This window comes from Lutra lutra, chromosome 4 (assembly GCF_902655055.1).
Source record: "Lutra lutra chromosome 4, mLutLut1.2, whole genome shotgun sequence".
NCBI classification, from domain to species: Eukaryota; Metazoa; Chordata; class Mammalia; order Carnivora; family Mustelidae; genus Lutra; species Lutra lutra.
In genome coordinates this window covers 185834413-185852791 of record NC_062281.1, presented here as the reverse complement: position 1 = coordinate 185852791, position 18379 = coordinate 185834413, and the positions used below count along the sequence as shown (strand labels likewise).

At 45.3% G+C, this 18379-nt stretch overlaps 1 protein-coding gene across 1 annotated transcript in view; it reads right to left on the bottom strand.

Annotated features, from left to right (window-relative positions):
* Positions 1-18379, bottom strand: part of SDHB (succinate dehydrogenase complex iron sulfur subunit B) — a 30221-nt gene that overhangs the window by 10404 nt on the left and 1438 nt on the right. Inside the window, exons 2-3 of the mRNA XM_047726059.1 lie at positions 8960-9087; positions 295-380 (exon numbers count right to left, since the gene is read on the bottom strand). Of these exons, the coding sequence (XP_047582015.1) occupies positions 295-380; positions 8960-9087 (214 nt within the window). The remainder of the gene's footprint in view (positions 1-294; positions 381-8959; positions 9088-18379) is intronic.

The window sequence follows — 18379 nt, the reverse complement described above, 5'->3', positions numbered from 1 at the left end:
ATGAACTCCGCAGGGGTGCCCAGGTGGCTGCCAGCAGGCGGGAGCAGCTTGTCCCCAAAGTGTGTGGCAGCTCACGGGGATGACAAAGGCAGTAACCACGTGACATAAAGCTCCGGATGGGAAGGAAATTCAGAAACCGTAACCCATACGACACTTGGAATTTTTGGTGCATTTACCCAAGGAAAGGGGAAGTGCGATGCCCAGCAAGGTCCCCTGGCGGAAGGCCAGCCGGTCGTGGCAGGCCCCAGAACCAGAGCCTAAGCTTCTGAAGCCTAACAAGAAGGAAATGCTTACCTTCTCTACATGATCTTCGGAAGGTCAAGGTAGAATCAATTTCGTTCTTAATCTTGATTAAAGCATCCAACACCATAGGACCACATCTGCCCGGAAACAAGAGAACACCCCAGTTGTACTGACGCAAGTTCAAGGTCCCTGCTTCAGTACAGTATGATCTGAGATGCTGCACACGGTAGATGCTCTTCTCATCCATTTGGTTTTCTCAGGGCACACGCAATTTTTTCACGCCTTTTTGTGTATTCTTTTGCATTTTCAGCATGGCGGAGTCACACCGCCTATGCATTTCTAGGAAAAGAAAAGCTACAGGAGAGTCTCCCACTCGACAGCACTGCGAGTGTCCACCTGCATGGGGGCAGTGAGCGGGGGGTGGGGAGAAGGGCCGCAGCACTGTGCCTGGACGCTGCGGAGCAGGCCTGGCGTCTAGGAGCCCAGGCAGTGTCCAGGCTTGGACACTCACCAGGTTCTCAGCAAACCCCTTCCTCCTCAGCTCCCCACCTACAAAGCAGAGAGCAGCAGCTACATCTCACAGGACTACAACAGGTGAACTGACCCGGGAGGAAGATGAGGCAGGGAGCGCCTGCCCCATTTGCTCAGTTTAAGCACGACTGTTATCCTGTAGTGTGCAGTTCTGTGGAATGGCTCAAACTCTCTGAGCCTGCTTCTTATCCGTAAAATGGAACTGATCTTTATGTCACAGGCTTGTTAGAAAAATAACTAAAAAGCTGCACTTTTCATGGTAGCTGGCACACAGACCAGTGCTCAACAAACCTGTTTCTGGCCGCTGCCCTGTGTACTTCCCAAGGCATGGCATTTAAAAACACACACCCCCTTCCCCAAACAGCCTTTAGCATGACCCAGACTTTTCCCTAGCTTTACTGATATCATGGCCAAGGTGCGGATTTAAGGTGTTTAGCAGGAGAGTGTGGCACAGAACCCGGCTTGTCTGTTGTGAAATGATCACCAGGATGAGATTAGCTACTGTGCTGTTAGCAGTCTATCAGCAATGCGCAAATACCCCACCGCCCTAGCCCTATCTTTGCTAAGATTGGGAACTGTGACCTTAACAACCTCTGATATTTGAGGAGGGAGAAGTATTACCGTTGTCAGTGTTTTTTTTTTTTTTTTAAAGATTTTATTTATTTGTCAGAGAGAGAGAGGGAGAGAGAGCGAGCACAGGCAGACAGAATGGCAGGCAGAGGCAGAGGGAGAAGCAGGCTCCCTGACGAGCTAGGAGCCTGATGTGGGTGGGACTCGATCCCAGGACGCTGGGATCATGACCTGAGCTGAAGGCAGCTGCTTAACCAACTGAGCCACGCAGGCGTCCCCGTTGTCAGTGTTTTTAATGGGAGATTGAATTATGTCATAAAATCAGAGATTTTTCTGCACTCACTGTTAACTGAAAGTCTGTTCTGTGCCAGGTTCTGGTCCGGATGCTGGAGGCGCACCAGAGAACAGAACACATGAAAATCCACGCCGCGTGGCGTATTCCTTCTAGTCAACCAATGCCGGAAACTGTCCACTGTGTTCTCTGCCCCTCTACTTACGAGATCTGGGAACGTTTTTTTAAAGGCAGTTTTTTCAAAGCTGTGAACCTTTCACCTGCTCACCCCGATACCTCACTAGATACTCATGGTCACCAAATGTGTAGCTTCTGGAACCGAGCAACCTTGCAACACGAGCTGGGTGTCCCACATTGGAACTCAGTCTGCGGCCATCGACATGGAGACAGTGTCAGATCCCTCCTCAGACTCTCCCAAGTCCAGGCTGTCCCCTGTGCTCCGAATGGCTGGCTACAAATCAGAGATTCTCACCATCCCTTCCTTGGGTTTGGTAATTGCTACAGAGGCTCACACAACTCAGAGAACAGTTAACTTACTGGACTATGATTTAGTAGAACAGCCAAATGGAAGAGATGCACAGAGCCACGCCCTCTCCCTACAACTCCACGAGTTCACCCACCCAGCTCTCTGAACCCCACACTCCATGAACTTCAGGAATGTTTCAGTGCCTTAGCACGACTGAGTAATGGCTATTGGTTTAAGTGATTCGACCTTTAACTTCTCCCTCTTCCCAGGTCAAGGGGTAGGGCTGAGGGATCCAAACTTCCTGACAGGATTGGTTCCTCCCACTGAAGTAGGAGATTATCTAGATTTCCAGAAACCACCTCATTAACATAAATGCCAATGGCCAAAAGGGGCTTGTTATGAATAACAAAGGACCACCCACTTTACCTTTATTATTTTTCTAGAGCTATTTCAGGAACTGGGAGCAAAACCAAATTATAATAATACAAGATGACCTTGTAGCTCTTAAAAAAAAAAGAAAGAAAAAAGAAAAAGAAAAAAGATTTATTTATTTGACAGAGAGAGAGAGAGAGAGAGATATCACAAGTACGCAGAGGCAGGCAGAGAGAGAGAAGCAGGTCCCCTGCTGAGCAGAGAGCCCGACGCAGGGCTTGATCTCAGGACCCTGAGATCTTGACCTGAGCCGAAGGTAGAGGCTCAACCCACTGAGCCACCAGGCACCCCTGACCTTGTAGCTCTTATTTCTTAGGATTTACAAGGGTTTTAGGAGCCAGAAAGCCTGGACAAGACCAAAATATATACCACAAATCTGTTATATCTGATGTTAACCCTCCCCCTCCCTCACACAGCCCTCAACCAGCAACTGGCTATTTGAGTTCTAATTTGGATAGTGGAATTACCCAATTTTCAAATTACCCAATTTGAAAAAAGCAATTTTTCAAAACACAGATTTAAATGCTTACATCGTTAAACTGACTACCTCTTCCTCTTAGGATACTATCACTTTTAAATCTAAGAAGACCACACCCCTTCCTGAGGTTTCATGAATACACAGAATTTTCTCCAAGCTTTTACATCTCTAAATATATGTATGTATGGGAATGGCGGGGGCAGAGGGACAGAATCCAAAGCAGTTCCATGCCCTGCATGGAGCCCAATGGGACTCCATCCCAGGACCCTGAGATCATGACCTGAGCTGAATCCAAGAGTCAGATGCTAAACGGGCTGAGCCTCCCAGACACCCCTGCATCGTATTTTATTTTTTTAAAAAAGATTTTATTTATTTATTTGACAGACAGATCAGAAGCAGGCAGAGAGAGAGAGAGGAGGAAGCAGGCTCCCTGCTGAGCAGAAGGCCCAATGTGGGGCTCCAGGACCCTGGGGATCATGACCCGAGCTGAAGGCAGAGGCTTTAACTCACTGAGCCACGCAGGTGCCCCACAGCATCATATTTTAAAGGCCCATGTCTCCCTCACATGTCCTACTGTCACTGCTTTCTATTTGAATTTCACTGTGGTCAAAGAATACACTCTAGAAGATGCCAATTTTCTGGAACATACTGAGATTTGTTTTAGGGCCCAGTTAATTGTTAGAATAACAAAGACGACTGCATGCTACAGTCACTGTGATAACTGGGCCCCAAAACAAATCTAGGCTCCAAAAAACTGTGATCTTCTAGAGTGTATATATATATGTATTTTAAAGATTTTATTTATTTGACAGAAATCACAAGCAGGCAGAGAGGCAGGCAGAGGGGGAAGCAGGCTCCCCACTGAGCAGAGAGCCCGATGTGGGACTCGATCCCAGAACCCTGAGATCATGACCTGAGCCGAAGGCAGAGGCTTAACCCACTGAGCAGCCCAGGCGCCCTAGAGCATATTCTTTGACCACAAGGCCATACATAACCAATACGCTTTGTTCTTTCTTCCCACTCCTGTCTGCCTATAAATCTTTCATTTTGTGCAGCTCTGGGGAACTCCTTTTTCTTTTCTTTTCTTTCAAGTAGGCTCCAACCAGAACCCTGAGATCAAGATTTTGATGCTTAACTAAGCCACCGCATGCCCCTTGGAGCACCTTTCCACCTGCTAGACTGGATGCTGCCGGATCCAGGAATGGTTAAACAAAGCCAGTACATCTTTAAAATTTACTTAGCTGAATTTTGTTTTTAACAATATTTAAAGCGCATTTCTTGTAAGCAGCATGAAACTGGGTTTTGGTTTTTATCTATTCTGACAATCTTTGCCTTTTAATTGGAGTGTTTACTGCCTTTGCATGGGTAGGATTATTGATGTGGTTGGATTTGGGTCTCTCATTGTCTCAACATCTTTCTTTTCCCGTTCTTTCTTTCCTGACTTCTTTTAAGTAGTATTTTTATTTTTTAAAAAGATTTATTTTAGGGAGCGAGCATGTGCGTGTGAGGGGGAGGAGGGGAAGGAGGGGGAGGGAGTGGAATCCTCAAGCCGACTCCCAGCCTTGTGAGGCTGGATCCCAGGACCCTGAAATCAGGACCAAGAGTCGGATGCTCAAACGAGCCACTCAGGCTCTCCTAAGTAATATTTTTAGAGTGAGTAGATATTTTTGGAATTCCATATAATTTATAAATTGGCTTTATAGCTTGCTCTCTCCGGATTAAAAACAAAATGGTTACTTTAGAATTCTAATGTGCATCCTTAACTTTTTGATCTACTTAGAGTTAATATTGTACATGTAAGACCTTCCAACCTTATAGGTCAACCTGTTCCCAGCCCGTACGCTAGTTCTCATACGTATTACACCTGTATAAGGTGTATGCTACACGATACTGTAATTCTGCTTTAAACAGTCCTATATATACTTTAATGAAAGTAAGCAGAGAAATGTTTTTTAATTTACTGTAACTAGTGATTTTCATTCTTTTCCGAAGAACCAAGCTCCTTTAGCCTAAGTAACTCCTAGCATTTCATGTACTACAGGTATTCTGGCTATGAATGCTTTTATTTTTTTGTTATCCGAAAATGTCTTCATCATTTTGTTGAGTACAGAATTCTGGTTGGTAAGTGTTTTTTCGAAGTAGTTTAGAGATGTCATTTCATTGCCTTTTGGTGTCTACTATTTTTGAGGAGAGTAAACCACCATTTGTACTATTTCCCAGATGTAACATGTTTTCCCCTTCCTGCCTTCAAGATGTTCTCTTTGCTATTTCGATCTTCAGGAATTTGACTATGATGTTCCTGGAGGTAGTTTTCTTTGTATTTACCCTGCTTGGGGTTCACCAAACTTCTTAAATATGTCAATCATGTCTTTCACCAGCTTGGGGGGGAATTCTTGGCCATTAGTTATTCAAGTATTTTTTGCCTATTCTCTCGAGTCTCCACTCCTCCTGGGACTCCAATTACGTATATGAGACCTTCTGATATCATTCCATAGATCAGTAAGGTTCTTTTTTTTTTTTTTTTTTTAAGTTTTTGTTTCCAGGCTAAGACTTCCTATCTCTCATGAGCACCTTTCCCTTTAATCTGTGAACATAGGTGTAACTACTTAAAATCCACGTATGCTAATTCCAGTAACTGGATTATTTCAAGGCTGGGCGGGCTCTACTGCTTGTCTTTCCACTTGAGTTTGGGTCCCGTCTCACTGTTCCTGGTATGATTAGTGATGCTGCACTGTACGTTAGACCTTGTGACTAACATGATGTAGCAACTCTGGATTTTACTGTCTCTCTGGAGAGTACTGATTTTTAAAATATTTTTTAATTTAAGTAGGTTCCATGCCCAATGCAGGACTTGAAGTCACAACCCAGAGATCAAGAGCTGCACGATCTACTGAGCCAGCCAGATGGCCCCGATCAGTTTTATTTTTTTTGAAGATTTTATTTATTTATTTGACAGAGAGAGAGAGAGAGAGCACAAGTAGGCAGAGAGGCAGGCACAGAGAAGGGGGGGGGACAGGCTCCCCGCTGAGCAGAGAGCCCAATGTAGGGAGCCCAATCCTAGGACCCTGAGATCACGACCTGAGCTGAAGGCAGAGGCTTAACCACTGAGCCACCCAGGCGCCCTGCCCCTGATTGTTTACTTATTTATAGCAAGCACCCAAGAGCAGGGGGAGCAGCAGAGAAGAGAGCATCTCAAGGGGACTCTGCAGAGCGTGGAGGCTGACATGGGGCTTGATTCCACATCCTCAAGATCATGACTTGAACTGAAATTGAGAGTCAGCTGCTTAACCAACTGAGCCACCCAGGTGCCCCCCAGTTTTTTTTTTAAGCAACAATTAATATGGACTGAACTCCCAACTTGGACATAGTCCATAAATAGAATCAGCCCCCCCCGCCCCATTTTCTGGTTGCTGTGGTAGCCATACAGTGTACCTTCCCGTTTTTCAGTCATTAAGTCTGGTTTAATTTTTGCTCTTGTACCTACACATCAACTGGGGTCTGCCCTCAGGAAGGAGCACCCAAAAACCTGTTCATCTGCCCAGCAGCATTCTGTTCTTCCAAGCACCAATGGCCTGCCCTCCCAGTACCTGCCCGTGACGGTTACTCTCCTGTGCCCACAGGTCATTACTTCTCACGTTTTGTCCAAAGTTTTCCAAAGTTTACAGCTACTGTCTGAGAAAGGGCAATCTGATGAAAGCTACTCTACTCTGACTGGAAGTGAATGTAATTCCTCTTTAAAATTTTATCATTTGGGGCATTTGGGTGGCTCAGTGGGTTAAGCATCTGCCTCTGGCCCAGGTCATGGTCTCAGGGTCTAGGAACGAGCCCTGCATCGGGTTCTCTGCTAAACAGGGAGCAGGCTCCCACCCCGCTCCTCCACCTATTTGTGATCTTTAAAATCTTTAAAAAGAAATTTTTTTTATCATTAAAAATTACTAATGAATTTAACTCTTCCAGTTTTAGCCTCATTCTGTAAGTTTTGATTTGCAATGCTTTTATTTTCCAAGCAGCTAACAATATTTTACATTATTCCTTAATAAAGCAGTTATTTAAAAGAGTGCTTTCTAATTTTCAAGTAGTTCAGAGTCTTTTTCTTCTGATGTGACTTTTTAGTTTTATTGTATTGGGGCGGGGGGGCACTGGGGGGGTACCTGCGTGGCTCAGTCAGTTAAACGTCTGCCTTTGGCTCACCTAATCATCGCGGGGCCTGGGACTGAGCCCCATGTCGGGCTCCCTGCCCAGCAGGGAGGCTGCTTCTCCCTCTCTGCCCCTCCCCCTGGTGTGCTCGCTCTGTCAAATAAATAAATAAAGATCTTAAAAAAAAAAAAAAAGTGCCCTGTATAATTTCTTTTTCTTTGAATTTTACATATGGTTTTTGGTTGCTGAGTATTTGGTAACTGTCTACTTGACAAGGTTATATATCAAGAACTTATGTGTTGATAGAGTCAAAGAAAGTGTTGATAGTATTTGTTTTCAAACCATTTTCTGGCACCACAGAAGCTTTTGTTCAACAGAAATAAAATACTTATTAACTGACAAATGAAAGAGATCATAAAATAGAGAAGTTCTGGTTATGCTGGGGAGAGGAGGGGGGGCTGGGTGGGGGGCCCAGTGGGAAGCTCGAGCCCCAACTCACTCCCCTTCCTTCCCTTTGGCTACCTGTGGAGATCCTTCAGGGTGGAAACCGATAAAAGACAGTGCCTCAGAGACAGAGGAAGGACTCAAGCTGCTGTTGGGGCCTCTGGAGGCCAGACTATGAGCCAACAGAGCAAAGAGGCCTAAAAGCTGGAAGTAGCCCTGAGCTTACAGCCAACGAGGAAACAGCACCTCGCTTTTGCAATGGTAAGGAACTGAATTCTGCCAACAGCCCAAAAAATAGAAAATGGATTTCACCTTAGTCTCCAGAAAGGAACACGGCCTGCAGACACCTTGATTTTAGTCTGATGAAACCTTCACCAGGCTTCTAACCTGCACAACTGGGAGATAATAAATCCATGCGGTTTTAAGCCACTAAGTTTGTGGCACTTTGAAGATTTTATTTATTTATCTAACAGAGAGTGAGAGAGAGCATGAGAGGGGAGAAGGTCAGAGGGAGAAGCAGACTCCTCACGGAGCTGGGAGCCCAATGTGGGACTCGATCCCTGGATTCCGGGATCATGACCCGAGCGGAAGGCAGTTGCTTAACCAACTGAGCCACCCAGGCGCCTGTTTGTGGTACTTTGATGGGACAGAAATTGAAAAAATAATAGAGGTACAAATTGTTGTTAATATTTTAACTACATCCCTCTCTTGTCCTAACACCAATCCAGCCAAATTTGTGGTGTCTACCCGCTCTACCAGTAATCCTAGGAGTTTGTCATCCTCCGATTTGAGGAAAGGAAAGAAATTTTTCAAAAAGTTGTTGTTCTTGGTATTAATTTTTTCTTTTTAAGTAGGCTCCAAGCCCAGAGTAGAGCCCAACGCGGGGGGTTGAACTCCAAACCCTGAGATCAAGACCAAAGCTGAAACCAAGAGTCAAATGCTTAATTGACTGAACCACCCAGGAGTCCCCGGTTATCTTTCTTTCTTTTTTTTTTTTTTTTTTTAAAGATTTTATTTATTTATTTGACAAAGAGATCATAAGCAGGCAGAGAGGCAGGCAGAGAGAGAGAGGAGGAAGCAGGCTCCCTGCTGAGCAGAGAGCCCGATGCGGGGCTCGATCCCAGGACCCTGAGATCATGACCTGAGCCGAAGGCAGCGGCTTAACCCACTGAGCCACCCAGGCGCCCCCCGGTTATCTTTCTGAATCAGATACATACCTCATTCTTATTTGAAAAAGAGATGATAAATTCCAGACCACCGAATGATCTGTTTTTAAACCTTCCAAGGATGCGAAAAGCATGTCCCTCAATCAGATCAAGAGTTCACTTCCATTTATCAAATACCTAGCTCTCCCACAGATACTCACTTATTCAAATCAATTTCGTAAGTTTGCATACGGGGTTTATCTCCAGTCTTGTCTGGGTCCCATCGGTAGATGGCAAATTTCTTGATTCGGGGAGCTGTAGCGGCAGCTGTCTGGGCCCCCCGGCAGGCCTGCAATTGAAAAATTCAGAAAGAGGAAAAAAAATATTAAAATTGCAAGATAAATCCTGTGTGTAGCTGGCACTATGAACTTCCACACTGGATCCAAGCCCACCCATGACTGACACACAGTGTTTCTTTTTGTTTTAAAAATTTATTTATTCATTTGACAGAGAGAGATCATAAGTAGGCAGAGAGGCAGGCAGAGAGAGAGAGAGGAGGAAGCAGGCTCCCTGCCTAGCGGAGAGCTGATGCGGTACTCGATCCCAGGACCCTGAGATCATGACCTGAGCTGAAGGCAGAGGCTTAACCCACTAAGCCACCCAGGCGCCCTCTTTTTTTTTTTTTTTTTAAAGATTTATTTTAGAGTGGGAGCACCTGTGTGCACAGAGGGGGAGGGGCAGAGGGAGGGCCTAAAGCAAACTCCCCCGCTGAGCACAGAGCCCAAAGCGGAGCTCTGATCGGTAACCCGGAGACCACAAGCTGAGCCGGAATCAAGGTGGACAATCAAGTTGGACACCTGACGGACTGAGCCACCAAGGTGCCTCCTGATAAGAGTCTTCCTGAGAAAGGCAGGGAGTCATTTGATGATCCAATAAACACTAATAAGCACCCAGCACGTACCAGACAAGGTGCTGGGGGCTGGGGAAGTAGCACAAAATGAAACCGTCTTTGCCCTCACAGAGTCTACTCTGTGAAAGAAATTTATTTATCTGACAAAGAGAGCGAGCGAGCGCGCGTGTGCACACGCTAGGGACTGCACAAGCTGGGGAGCAGCATGGAGGAGAGGGAGAAGCAGACTCCCTGCTGAGCAAGGAGCCTGATGCAGGGCTCGATCCCAGGACCCTGGAATCATGACCTGAGCGGAAGACAGATGCTCAACTGACTGAGCCACCCAGAAGCCCCAGCAAGAGAGAAATTAAATATTTATAATACAGTATAAAGAGGGAAGAACACAGTAGACTTGTGCTAGGATGAGATTGGGGAAGTTCCCATAAGGGATATTCAAGCCATGGCCTGACGAGTAGGGATCAGGGGAAGGAGTGGGGTGTATAAACGGAGGGAACAACACGTGTGGAGGCCCGGATGTGGGAGAGCACAGCACATCTGGGAGACCCGAGAGAAGTCCGAGTGAGGGAAGCTTGAGTAAGGATGGTGGTGGCAGATGTGAGCAGGTCAAGATTTTGATTTTATGCTAAGAGCGAGAGGCCAGCACAAACGATCAGGTGGGAGACATAATCATGTTTATTTCTGAGAAGACTATCCCTGGCGTGAAGTTAGAACTGTCAGACAACACGTAGAGAAACCAGCAGAAAGCTACTGGAGTGGTCAAAATGAGATGCTAGTGCTTTTAGATTAGGTGTCCTCGTCAGTCTGGGCTGCCGTGACAAGATGCCTGGGTGGCTTAAACAACACTTGTTTCTCACAGATCTGGAGGCTGGGAAGTCCAAGATCAAGGTGTCAGGCAGACTTCGTGTCTGGTGAGGACCCTCTTCTTGGTTTACAGATGGCTGCTTTCTTGCCGTGTCCTCATGTGGCAGAGAGATCTTGTCTTTTCCTCTTTTTTAAGGGCGCCAGTCCTCTCCTAAGGGCCCCATCCTCAAAACCTCATCTAACCCTAATGCCCTCTCACAGGCTCCATCTTCAAGCACTGTCACAGTGGGGGCTGGGTTTCCAGGTATGAATTCTGGGGGAAACACAAACATTCAGGGCACAGGAAAGAAGAGAACACATTTAGGGAACTAACAAACAGCTAAGTCCTGTTCTCTAGGATAATTCTATTCCATCTCCTGGACATTCCATCTCTGCCAGCGGCTCTCACACCAAGAGCCCAGAACCCTGGAGTGCCACTGCAGGGACTGCTACGAGAGGGTCAGGTGAAGAGGCCTGGTCTGACTCCTTCCTTCCTTCACCAGAACAGCTTCTTCCTACAAACATATTTGCCAAAAGGGTGCTATTGCTCAAAAATTTTGTATTTAAATTCATATTCCTTTTTTTTTTTTAAAGATTTTATTCATTTGACAGAGAGATCACAAGTGGGCAGAGAGGTAGGCAGAGAGAGAGGGGGAAGCAGGCTCCCCGCTGAGCAGAGAGCCCGATGCGGGGCTTGATCCCACGACCCTGAGATCGTGACCTGAGCTGAAGGCAGAGGCTTAACCCACTGAGCCACCCAGGCGCCCCCTGCCTCATTTTTTTTTTTTTTTTAAGATTTTATTTATTTATTTGTCATAGAGAGAGAAGCGAGAGTGAGCACAGGCAGACAGAGTGGCAGGCAGAGGCAGAGGGAGAAGCAGGCTCCCCGCCAAGCAAGGAGCCCGATGTAGGACTCGATCCCAGGACGCCGGGATCATGACCTGAGCCGAAGGCAGCTGCTTAACCAACTGAGCCACCCAGGCGTCCCAGCCCCTGCCTCATTTTTAAAGCCACTATTTATGATGAACTGATGAGAGCGGCCACGACTGGAACCCAAGTCTGCTGTCTGACTCCAGGACCCAGGTTCTTAAATACTACACTAGCCTACTTATCTGTGAATATTTACAGGAATCTTCTCAGTTCTGTCTTCTTTTTATGTCTTAAATTCTTTGAGGGCATGTATACTAGAGTTCTCCTAATAGAATCAGAAGTATGTGTATTTATATATACATATACATGTCTACATATGTAAGAAAAAATATATACATACTTATACATATTTATAAGAAGAGATTTTATTATAAGGAATTGGTTCATGATTATGGAGGATAACAAGTGCCAAGAGCTGTAGCTGGCAAGCTGGAGACCCAGGAGAGCCAAAGATGTAAATCCAGCCAGAGCCTGAAGGCCCATGTTGAGCCAGGAAAGCCGATGATACTGTTCTAGCTCAAAGGCCAGCAGGTTTAAGACCCAAGAAGAGTTGATATTCAGCTGGAAAGCAATCAGGCAGGAGAAATTCCTTATTTGGAGGAAGAGGAGCCTTTTGTTCTACTTATGTCCTCAACTGATTGGATAAGGCTCACCCACATTAAGGAGGATTTTTAGTTATTTGAGAGAGAGAGTGCAGAGTTAGAGGGCAAAGGGAGAAGGAGCAGCAGAGGGAGAGGGAGAAGCAGGCTCCCCACTGAGCAGGGAGCCTGATGTGGGGCTCGAACCCAGGACCCCGAGACTATGACCTGAGCCACCCAGATCTATTAATTTAAATGTTAAACTCATCCAAAAGTACCGTCACAGAAATACCCAGAATGTTGGACCAACTACCTGGGCACCCTGTGGCCCAGCTGACACATAAAATTAACCATTCACCGCATGGAACAGGTTACATTTTACATCTCCCAGCATGCCTGGTCCAGGTCTTTGCGTACGGCAGTTCAATTTATGGTTAGGAATAACTGAAGAAAAATACAAAAAATTATGTACTGGAACTTAAATTTAAAAAAGGAAAAAAGAAAAAAGCAAAACTTGAGCATTAGACTAATACAAACATGCTGTCCCCACCGCATAGCCCTTGAAACTCCTTCATCCAAGTGGAGGCCACCAGGCAAGTCCCCTGGGCCCTACTACGAGGCAGCGAGGTCAGGGGGTGGGGGGTCGGTCATCAGATCCTATCAGTCCAAAGAGCAACCAGCAGCTGAGCCCCCTGGTTTGTATGCAGACACACGCAGACTATCTCCCAGGCCAGCTAGTTCTCTTATAAGCCGGTAAAAAAAAGATGAAACTGGGAAGGTTAACTGTGTAACTACAAGAAATGTGATGGTCTTACCTACTGGCAAAAAAGTGTCCTGAATTAGGTGAGGCTGAAAATATAAACATCAGTTCTCAGTATGAGAAAAGGAAACACAGAGAAAATATGAGAATGAAAGTGAAGATAAAAGTAGTATTTTCATTTACCACCGACCTGACTCGGATCAGCAGTAAAAGGAAAGTCATTTTTACAACCGAATGTCTTCCATTAGGGACTCCATCTTCTCCCCCTCCCCTCTTTTTAAAGAATTAAAGGCAGGATTCTCTCCTAGTCCGTTCTAGTTTATTTACTTTTAAGCTCTACATGGGGCTTGAACTCACAACCTGGAGATCAAGGGTCACTCCCTCTAGCGAACGAGCCAGCCAGGCACCCGCCCCCTGCCCCCCCACTCCATTGTGTAAACCGGCAGAACATGTGGTCAGCGCCCCCCTGTGGCATGTAAGACAAAGTGGAGGAAGTAAAAAGATCACTCGGGATACTTACTCCCGCAGCTTTCTGCTTGCTTAGTATCCTCACCTTGTTTTGGTTACATTTAATGAGGTATAACTCATTACAATAAATTTCACCATTTTAAGTGTATAGTTTGATGAGTTTTAACGAAGTGGTATAACTCCTACCGTAATTATGACAGAACACTTCCATCCAGAAAGTTCTCTAGTTTTCCTTTATAATCAGTGCCCTACCCTCTCCCTCGTAACTGATGTGCTTTCTCTCACGACAGATTTGCCTGCTACAGAATTTCACATCAGTGCAATCAGAGAATCTTGGGTCTAGCTTCTTTCGCTCGACATAACGCTTCTGGGATTAATTCAGTGTTGTGTATGTCCAGAATTTGTTGCTTTTTAAAAAAAATTGAACTTTTCATTTTGAGATACGGAATCACATGCGTTTCTAAGAAATAATGAGCTCTCTCAAATCCTTTACTCAATTTCCCTCATGACGACACTGCCCCAAACTACAGCACAACCCACCAGCAGAACATCGATGCTGATACACACAGAGCATTCCCATCCCCACAAAGACCCCCAGGACTGCTCTCTCAAAGCCACACCCACAGCCCTCAGGCCTCCCTCCCTTACTCCTTAACCCCTAGCCATCACTAATCCGTCTCCATTCCTGTAATTTTGTCATTGCAAGAATGTTATATATAAATGGGATCATCTAGTATGTAAACCTTTGGGATTGGCTTTTCTTTATTCAACATAATTCTCTGGAGATTCATCCAAGTGGTGTTTCTTTTTACTACTGAGTAGTGTTTCATGGTATGATGGGCTCCTGTTGGTGTAGCCATTCTCCCACTGAAGGGCATTTGGGTTGTTTCCGGTTTTTGGGTACAGGAATGAAGTTACAATGAATATTTGTGAACATGTTTCCATTTCTCTGGGATAAATGCCCAGGAAGGTAACTTGGGCTGTGTGACAGTGACGTGGGTGGCTGCCCTCCCTGTGGTAGGTGGTGGGAGAAAGAGGGACAAAATGCCTTTAAAACACAGAACTCTTTTTTGGGGGGGGGGGCAAAACATTAGTAAAGCTTGGACTTTCAAAAGAAGCTGGGACTTTGGAGTTGCCAACTCCAGCTCCATGGCTGTGAAGGCTGCTTTAGTAGTTCTGTCAGGGGGCAAAGTCATCCAGTCCCAGGAAACTCAGTCTTACTCCCACAAAGGCTTATCAAAGGTGACGGCCATTACTGGCCACAGGTCCTCACCTTGACTTGCTCATGCAGATCTTCCCCAATGTAATTAGGGTTTTTTTTTTTTTTTTTTTTTTTTTTTTTGCAGATCATTTAAATTCTTATCCTACAAATGATGTGAGACAAAAACAATGCGTGGGGGGTGGGGGGCATCAAAACAGAGTACTATCATAAGGCAATGAGTCCCAGCATAAATTTTGGGGTATCCCAAAGTGTTACTGATTTTTTCTAAACAACTAATTTAAACTCTTTTTGTATATTTTATACAACACTCAGTAGGATGGGGGGGGGCAAGAGGAAGGAGAGAAGGTACGGAAATCAAAACTACCAGAGGAGGTTGTGGTTCTATAGTGAAGGAATGGTGGAATATGGCCGCTGCGATAAGAACAAATAAATTCGTGCAACAGAGAAATCTTAAAAATTTGTTACATGGGTATCCTAGGAGAAGGGCGGTGGGGGAGCTTCAATTCCCTGAGCCCTTACCATGCGTGAAGTGTTGTACTAAATTGTCTCTAATCTTTACCACATCTCGACAACAGAAATTTTATTATTCTCAGTTAAAAAATGAAAGTAAAAAATCACACAACAAAAGAACCAGGATGCAAACACAGGTCCTCCGACTCCAAAGTTCCACCCTACACCCATTCTGTCTGTGGGGAAAAAGCGAATCTGAACTAGAACAGCACGAAGAAAAGATAATCCGTCTTCACAAACAAATCTAAGAACACTCAACTCATAAAATTAGCAAGTTCTCAGGTAGTAGCTGGCCCAGACCTATTCATTTGTTTATTTGCTCAATAAATAATTACAGAGTGGCTTCCATGTTCCAGGGACTGTTCTAGGCCTTGGGGATCAAGGGCAAAATCCACGTACATTCTGACCCTCATGGAGCTGGCAGGGGCCAGGGGCACACACAAATAACACTGACAGTATGTGGGCTCTGGGGGTACGTGCAATGGGGGGGGGGTGGTAGGGGACAATAAAAAGGAGGGAATGGGGGTCCTGGCTGTAATTCTACAATTCTAAATGGGGTGGCCAGAGAAGGCTTCATTAAAAAGGTGACAGTTGAGCAACATCTGAAAGAGGTGAGCAAGCAAGCCACGCCTGTACCTAGGGCAAGAGCAAACTGGGCAAAGGGGACACTCTTGGGGTGGGCATGTGTCTGAGGAGCACCAAGGCCATCAATGTAGTTGGGAACGGAGTGAGGGAGAGGGGCAGGAATGGCGAAGGGAATTAGGAAGTTACGAGGAGAGCCAGATCACAAAGGACCTTCTAAAGTCTTTTGTTTGTTTGTTTGTTTGTTTTGTTTTGTTTCTCTATGCCCATAATGGGGTTCAAACTCATGACCCTGAGATCAAAAACCACACGCTCTACTGACTGAGCCAGCCAGCCAGGCGCCCCTAGCAAATTTCTTTAAATGTACTTGGTGGAGGTTGTATATTTGAGATGCAAACTTTGGAGTACATAATTTTTAAAGGTTTTATTTATTTATTTTAGAGAAAGAGAGAGAATGTGTAGTGAGAGGCAGAGGGGAGAAAACCTCAAGCAGACTCCATGCTGAGGGCAGAGCCCCATGTGGGCTCCATCTCATGACCCTGGGATCATGACCTGAGCTGAAACGAAGAGTCCAAGGCTCAACTAACCTGAGCCACCCAAGTGCTCCCCACTTTTTTTTTTAATTAAGTAAGCTCTAGGTCCAAATGATCCCGAGATCAAGACTGGCATGCTCTACCGACCGAGCCAGCCAGGTGCCCTGGCCTTGTAAGGGTTTTTGCTTTTACACTGAGTAAGACGAGAACTACTGAAGATTTTGAGCAGAGGAGTGACAAAGTCAGACTTAAGTTTTGAAAGGATCATTTTGGCTTCTGTTATGAAAATCAATCAAAGACGAAAGCGAAAAAACTAGGTAACAATTGCAGTAATCAGTCATCAGCTAAAGATGACAATGGCTTGAACCAGGTTGGTGGCTGTGGATGGCAGGAAGTGGTAAAGTTTTGAATAAGTTTTTTTTTTTTTTTTTAAAGATTTTTATTTATTTATTTGACAGACAGAGACCACAAGTAGACAGAAAGGCGGGCAGAGAGAGAGGAGGAAGCGGGCTCCAGACCGAGCAGAGAGCCCGACGTGGGGCTTGATCTCAGGACCCTGAGACCATGACCTGAGCTGAAGGCAGAGGCTTGACCCACTGAGCCACCCGGGCGCCCCAAGTTTTGAATAGGTTTTAAGAAAGAACTGATAAGAGCTCCTCAGAGACTGGATTTGAGAGTGTGGCAAAGAGCAAGGACAACTCCAGTTTCTGGCTCAAGCCACATGGTATAAAGATGAATAGGGAAATGGGGTGGTAGCTGGATTTTTATTTATTTTTTTTTTTTAAACAATGGGAGAGATTATAGCATGCTTGTGTGCTGCTGATCTTATGGAGAGGGAAACACTGCCAGTGGAGGGAAGGGCAGACTCACTGGAGAACTACCTCTGAATAAGCAATGGGATACAGAGCGCGAATGAAGGCTTAGCCATAGGAGTCCTGCTCATTCTCCCACAGTAACATGAAGAAAAGGAGAATACATGGGCAGAAGTGGGGAGGTGGGAGCAATTTAAGTTTTTTTTTTTTTTTTTTTTCCTTGTGGTGTCTCCAGCAATTTATACTACAAGCTCAAAGAAGATGCTTCAAAGGCATTTCTACCTTGATCTATAAAACTGAGTATTCAGGGCTGAGCATGGCCTTCTAGAAAATCTCAGATAAGATTAACTCCATAGTTTATAATTAATTTAAGGAAGGTCCCAAGACAATTAACAACTGGACTGAACCAGACTGAGGAGGATGAATAGGGGGAATTCTGGATCACGCTAAAGGCTGCTTATTTCTTTAGGAAACATTCCTTAAGAACAGGCTTAGAGCTCAATAGAGCAGACAAAGATTTGGAGGTAGGAAAAGAAAGACGTGGAAATGGGAGAGGAGGAAGGCAAAGAAGTCTGCATAAGCCTGAGTAAAACAGAAGGTGCAGGCTTGTTTCCGAAATGTGTGAGTGGCACTGGTTTCAATCCAAGCTCTACCACTTAGTAGCTGTGTGTTCTTTGGTAAATTACTGAACCTCTCTGATTCTATCTCCTCTTTTGTATAAAGAGAAGGGAGTATTAATATCTACCTCGTAAGATTAAACTGGAGGGCCAAGTGGCTAGCATAGTCCGTAAGGTAATTTCTGCTTTTCAACACTGGCAATATCATCAGTTTCTGTATCATTCTGATGGGCAGACCGGTATCCTAAGACCTGCCAGTGCTAAGCGCAATGAGGTACACAAATGAGTGAAGGCGGCACTTGCCCTAACATTGTTCACAATCTAGATGAAGAAATAAGGCAACACAATCAATTAATACATTACAGCCACACACTTATAGGCAAGAACTATGATTCACGGGAGCAGATATTCAGAAGGGAAATTCTGTATCTTAAAAGAGTCCTAGGATCCTGAGTATCACCTTAGATAATACACCAAGCTCATTATTTTTTTCTTTTCTTTTTTTGAAGATTTATTTGACAGAGAGAGAGAGCGCGAGCCAACACAACTGAGCACAAGCAGGAGTTGCAGGGAGAGGGAGAAACGGCCTCCTGACTGCAGACACTTAACGACTGAGCCACCCAGGTGCTCCTGATTATGGGGTTCTTTTGAGGTGGCTTTTATGGGAACGAATGCACATCCCTAAGAGCTGGAGAGGAGGGACTCTTCAATTTCTCTGCCCTCAGGAAACCCTGCAACCGCCTCACCTGGAATTACGAAACTGACCTATGAAATTAGCCTTCTCCTCACTCATTCACGTAAGAGGGACCTTAGAACTCTTCTCATTGGTGGGGCTCTCACACCTTCATTGCTTGCTCAGCAACTATAAAAGGAACTGGT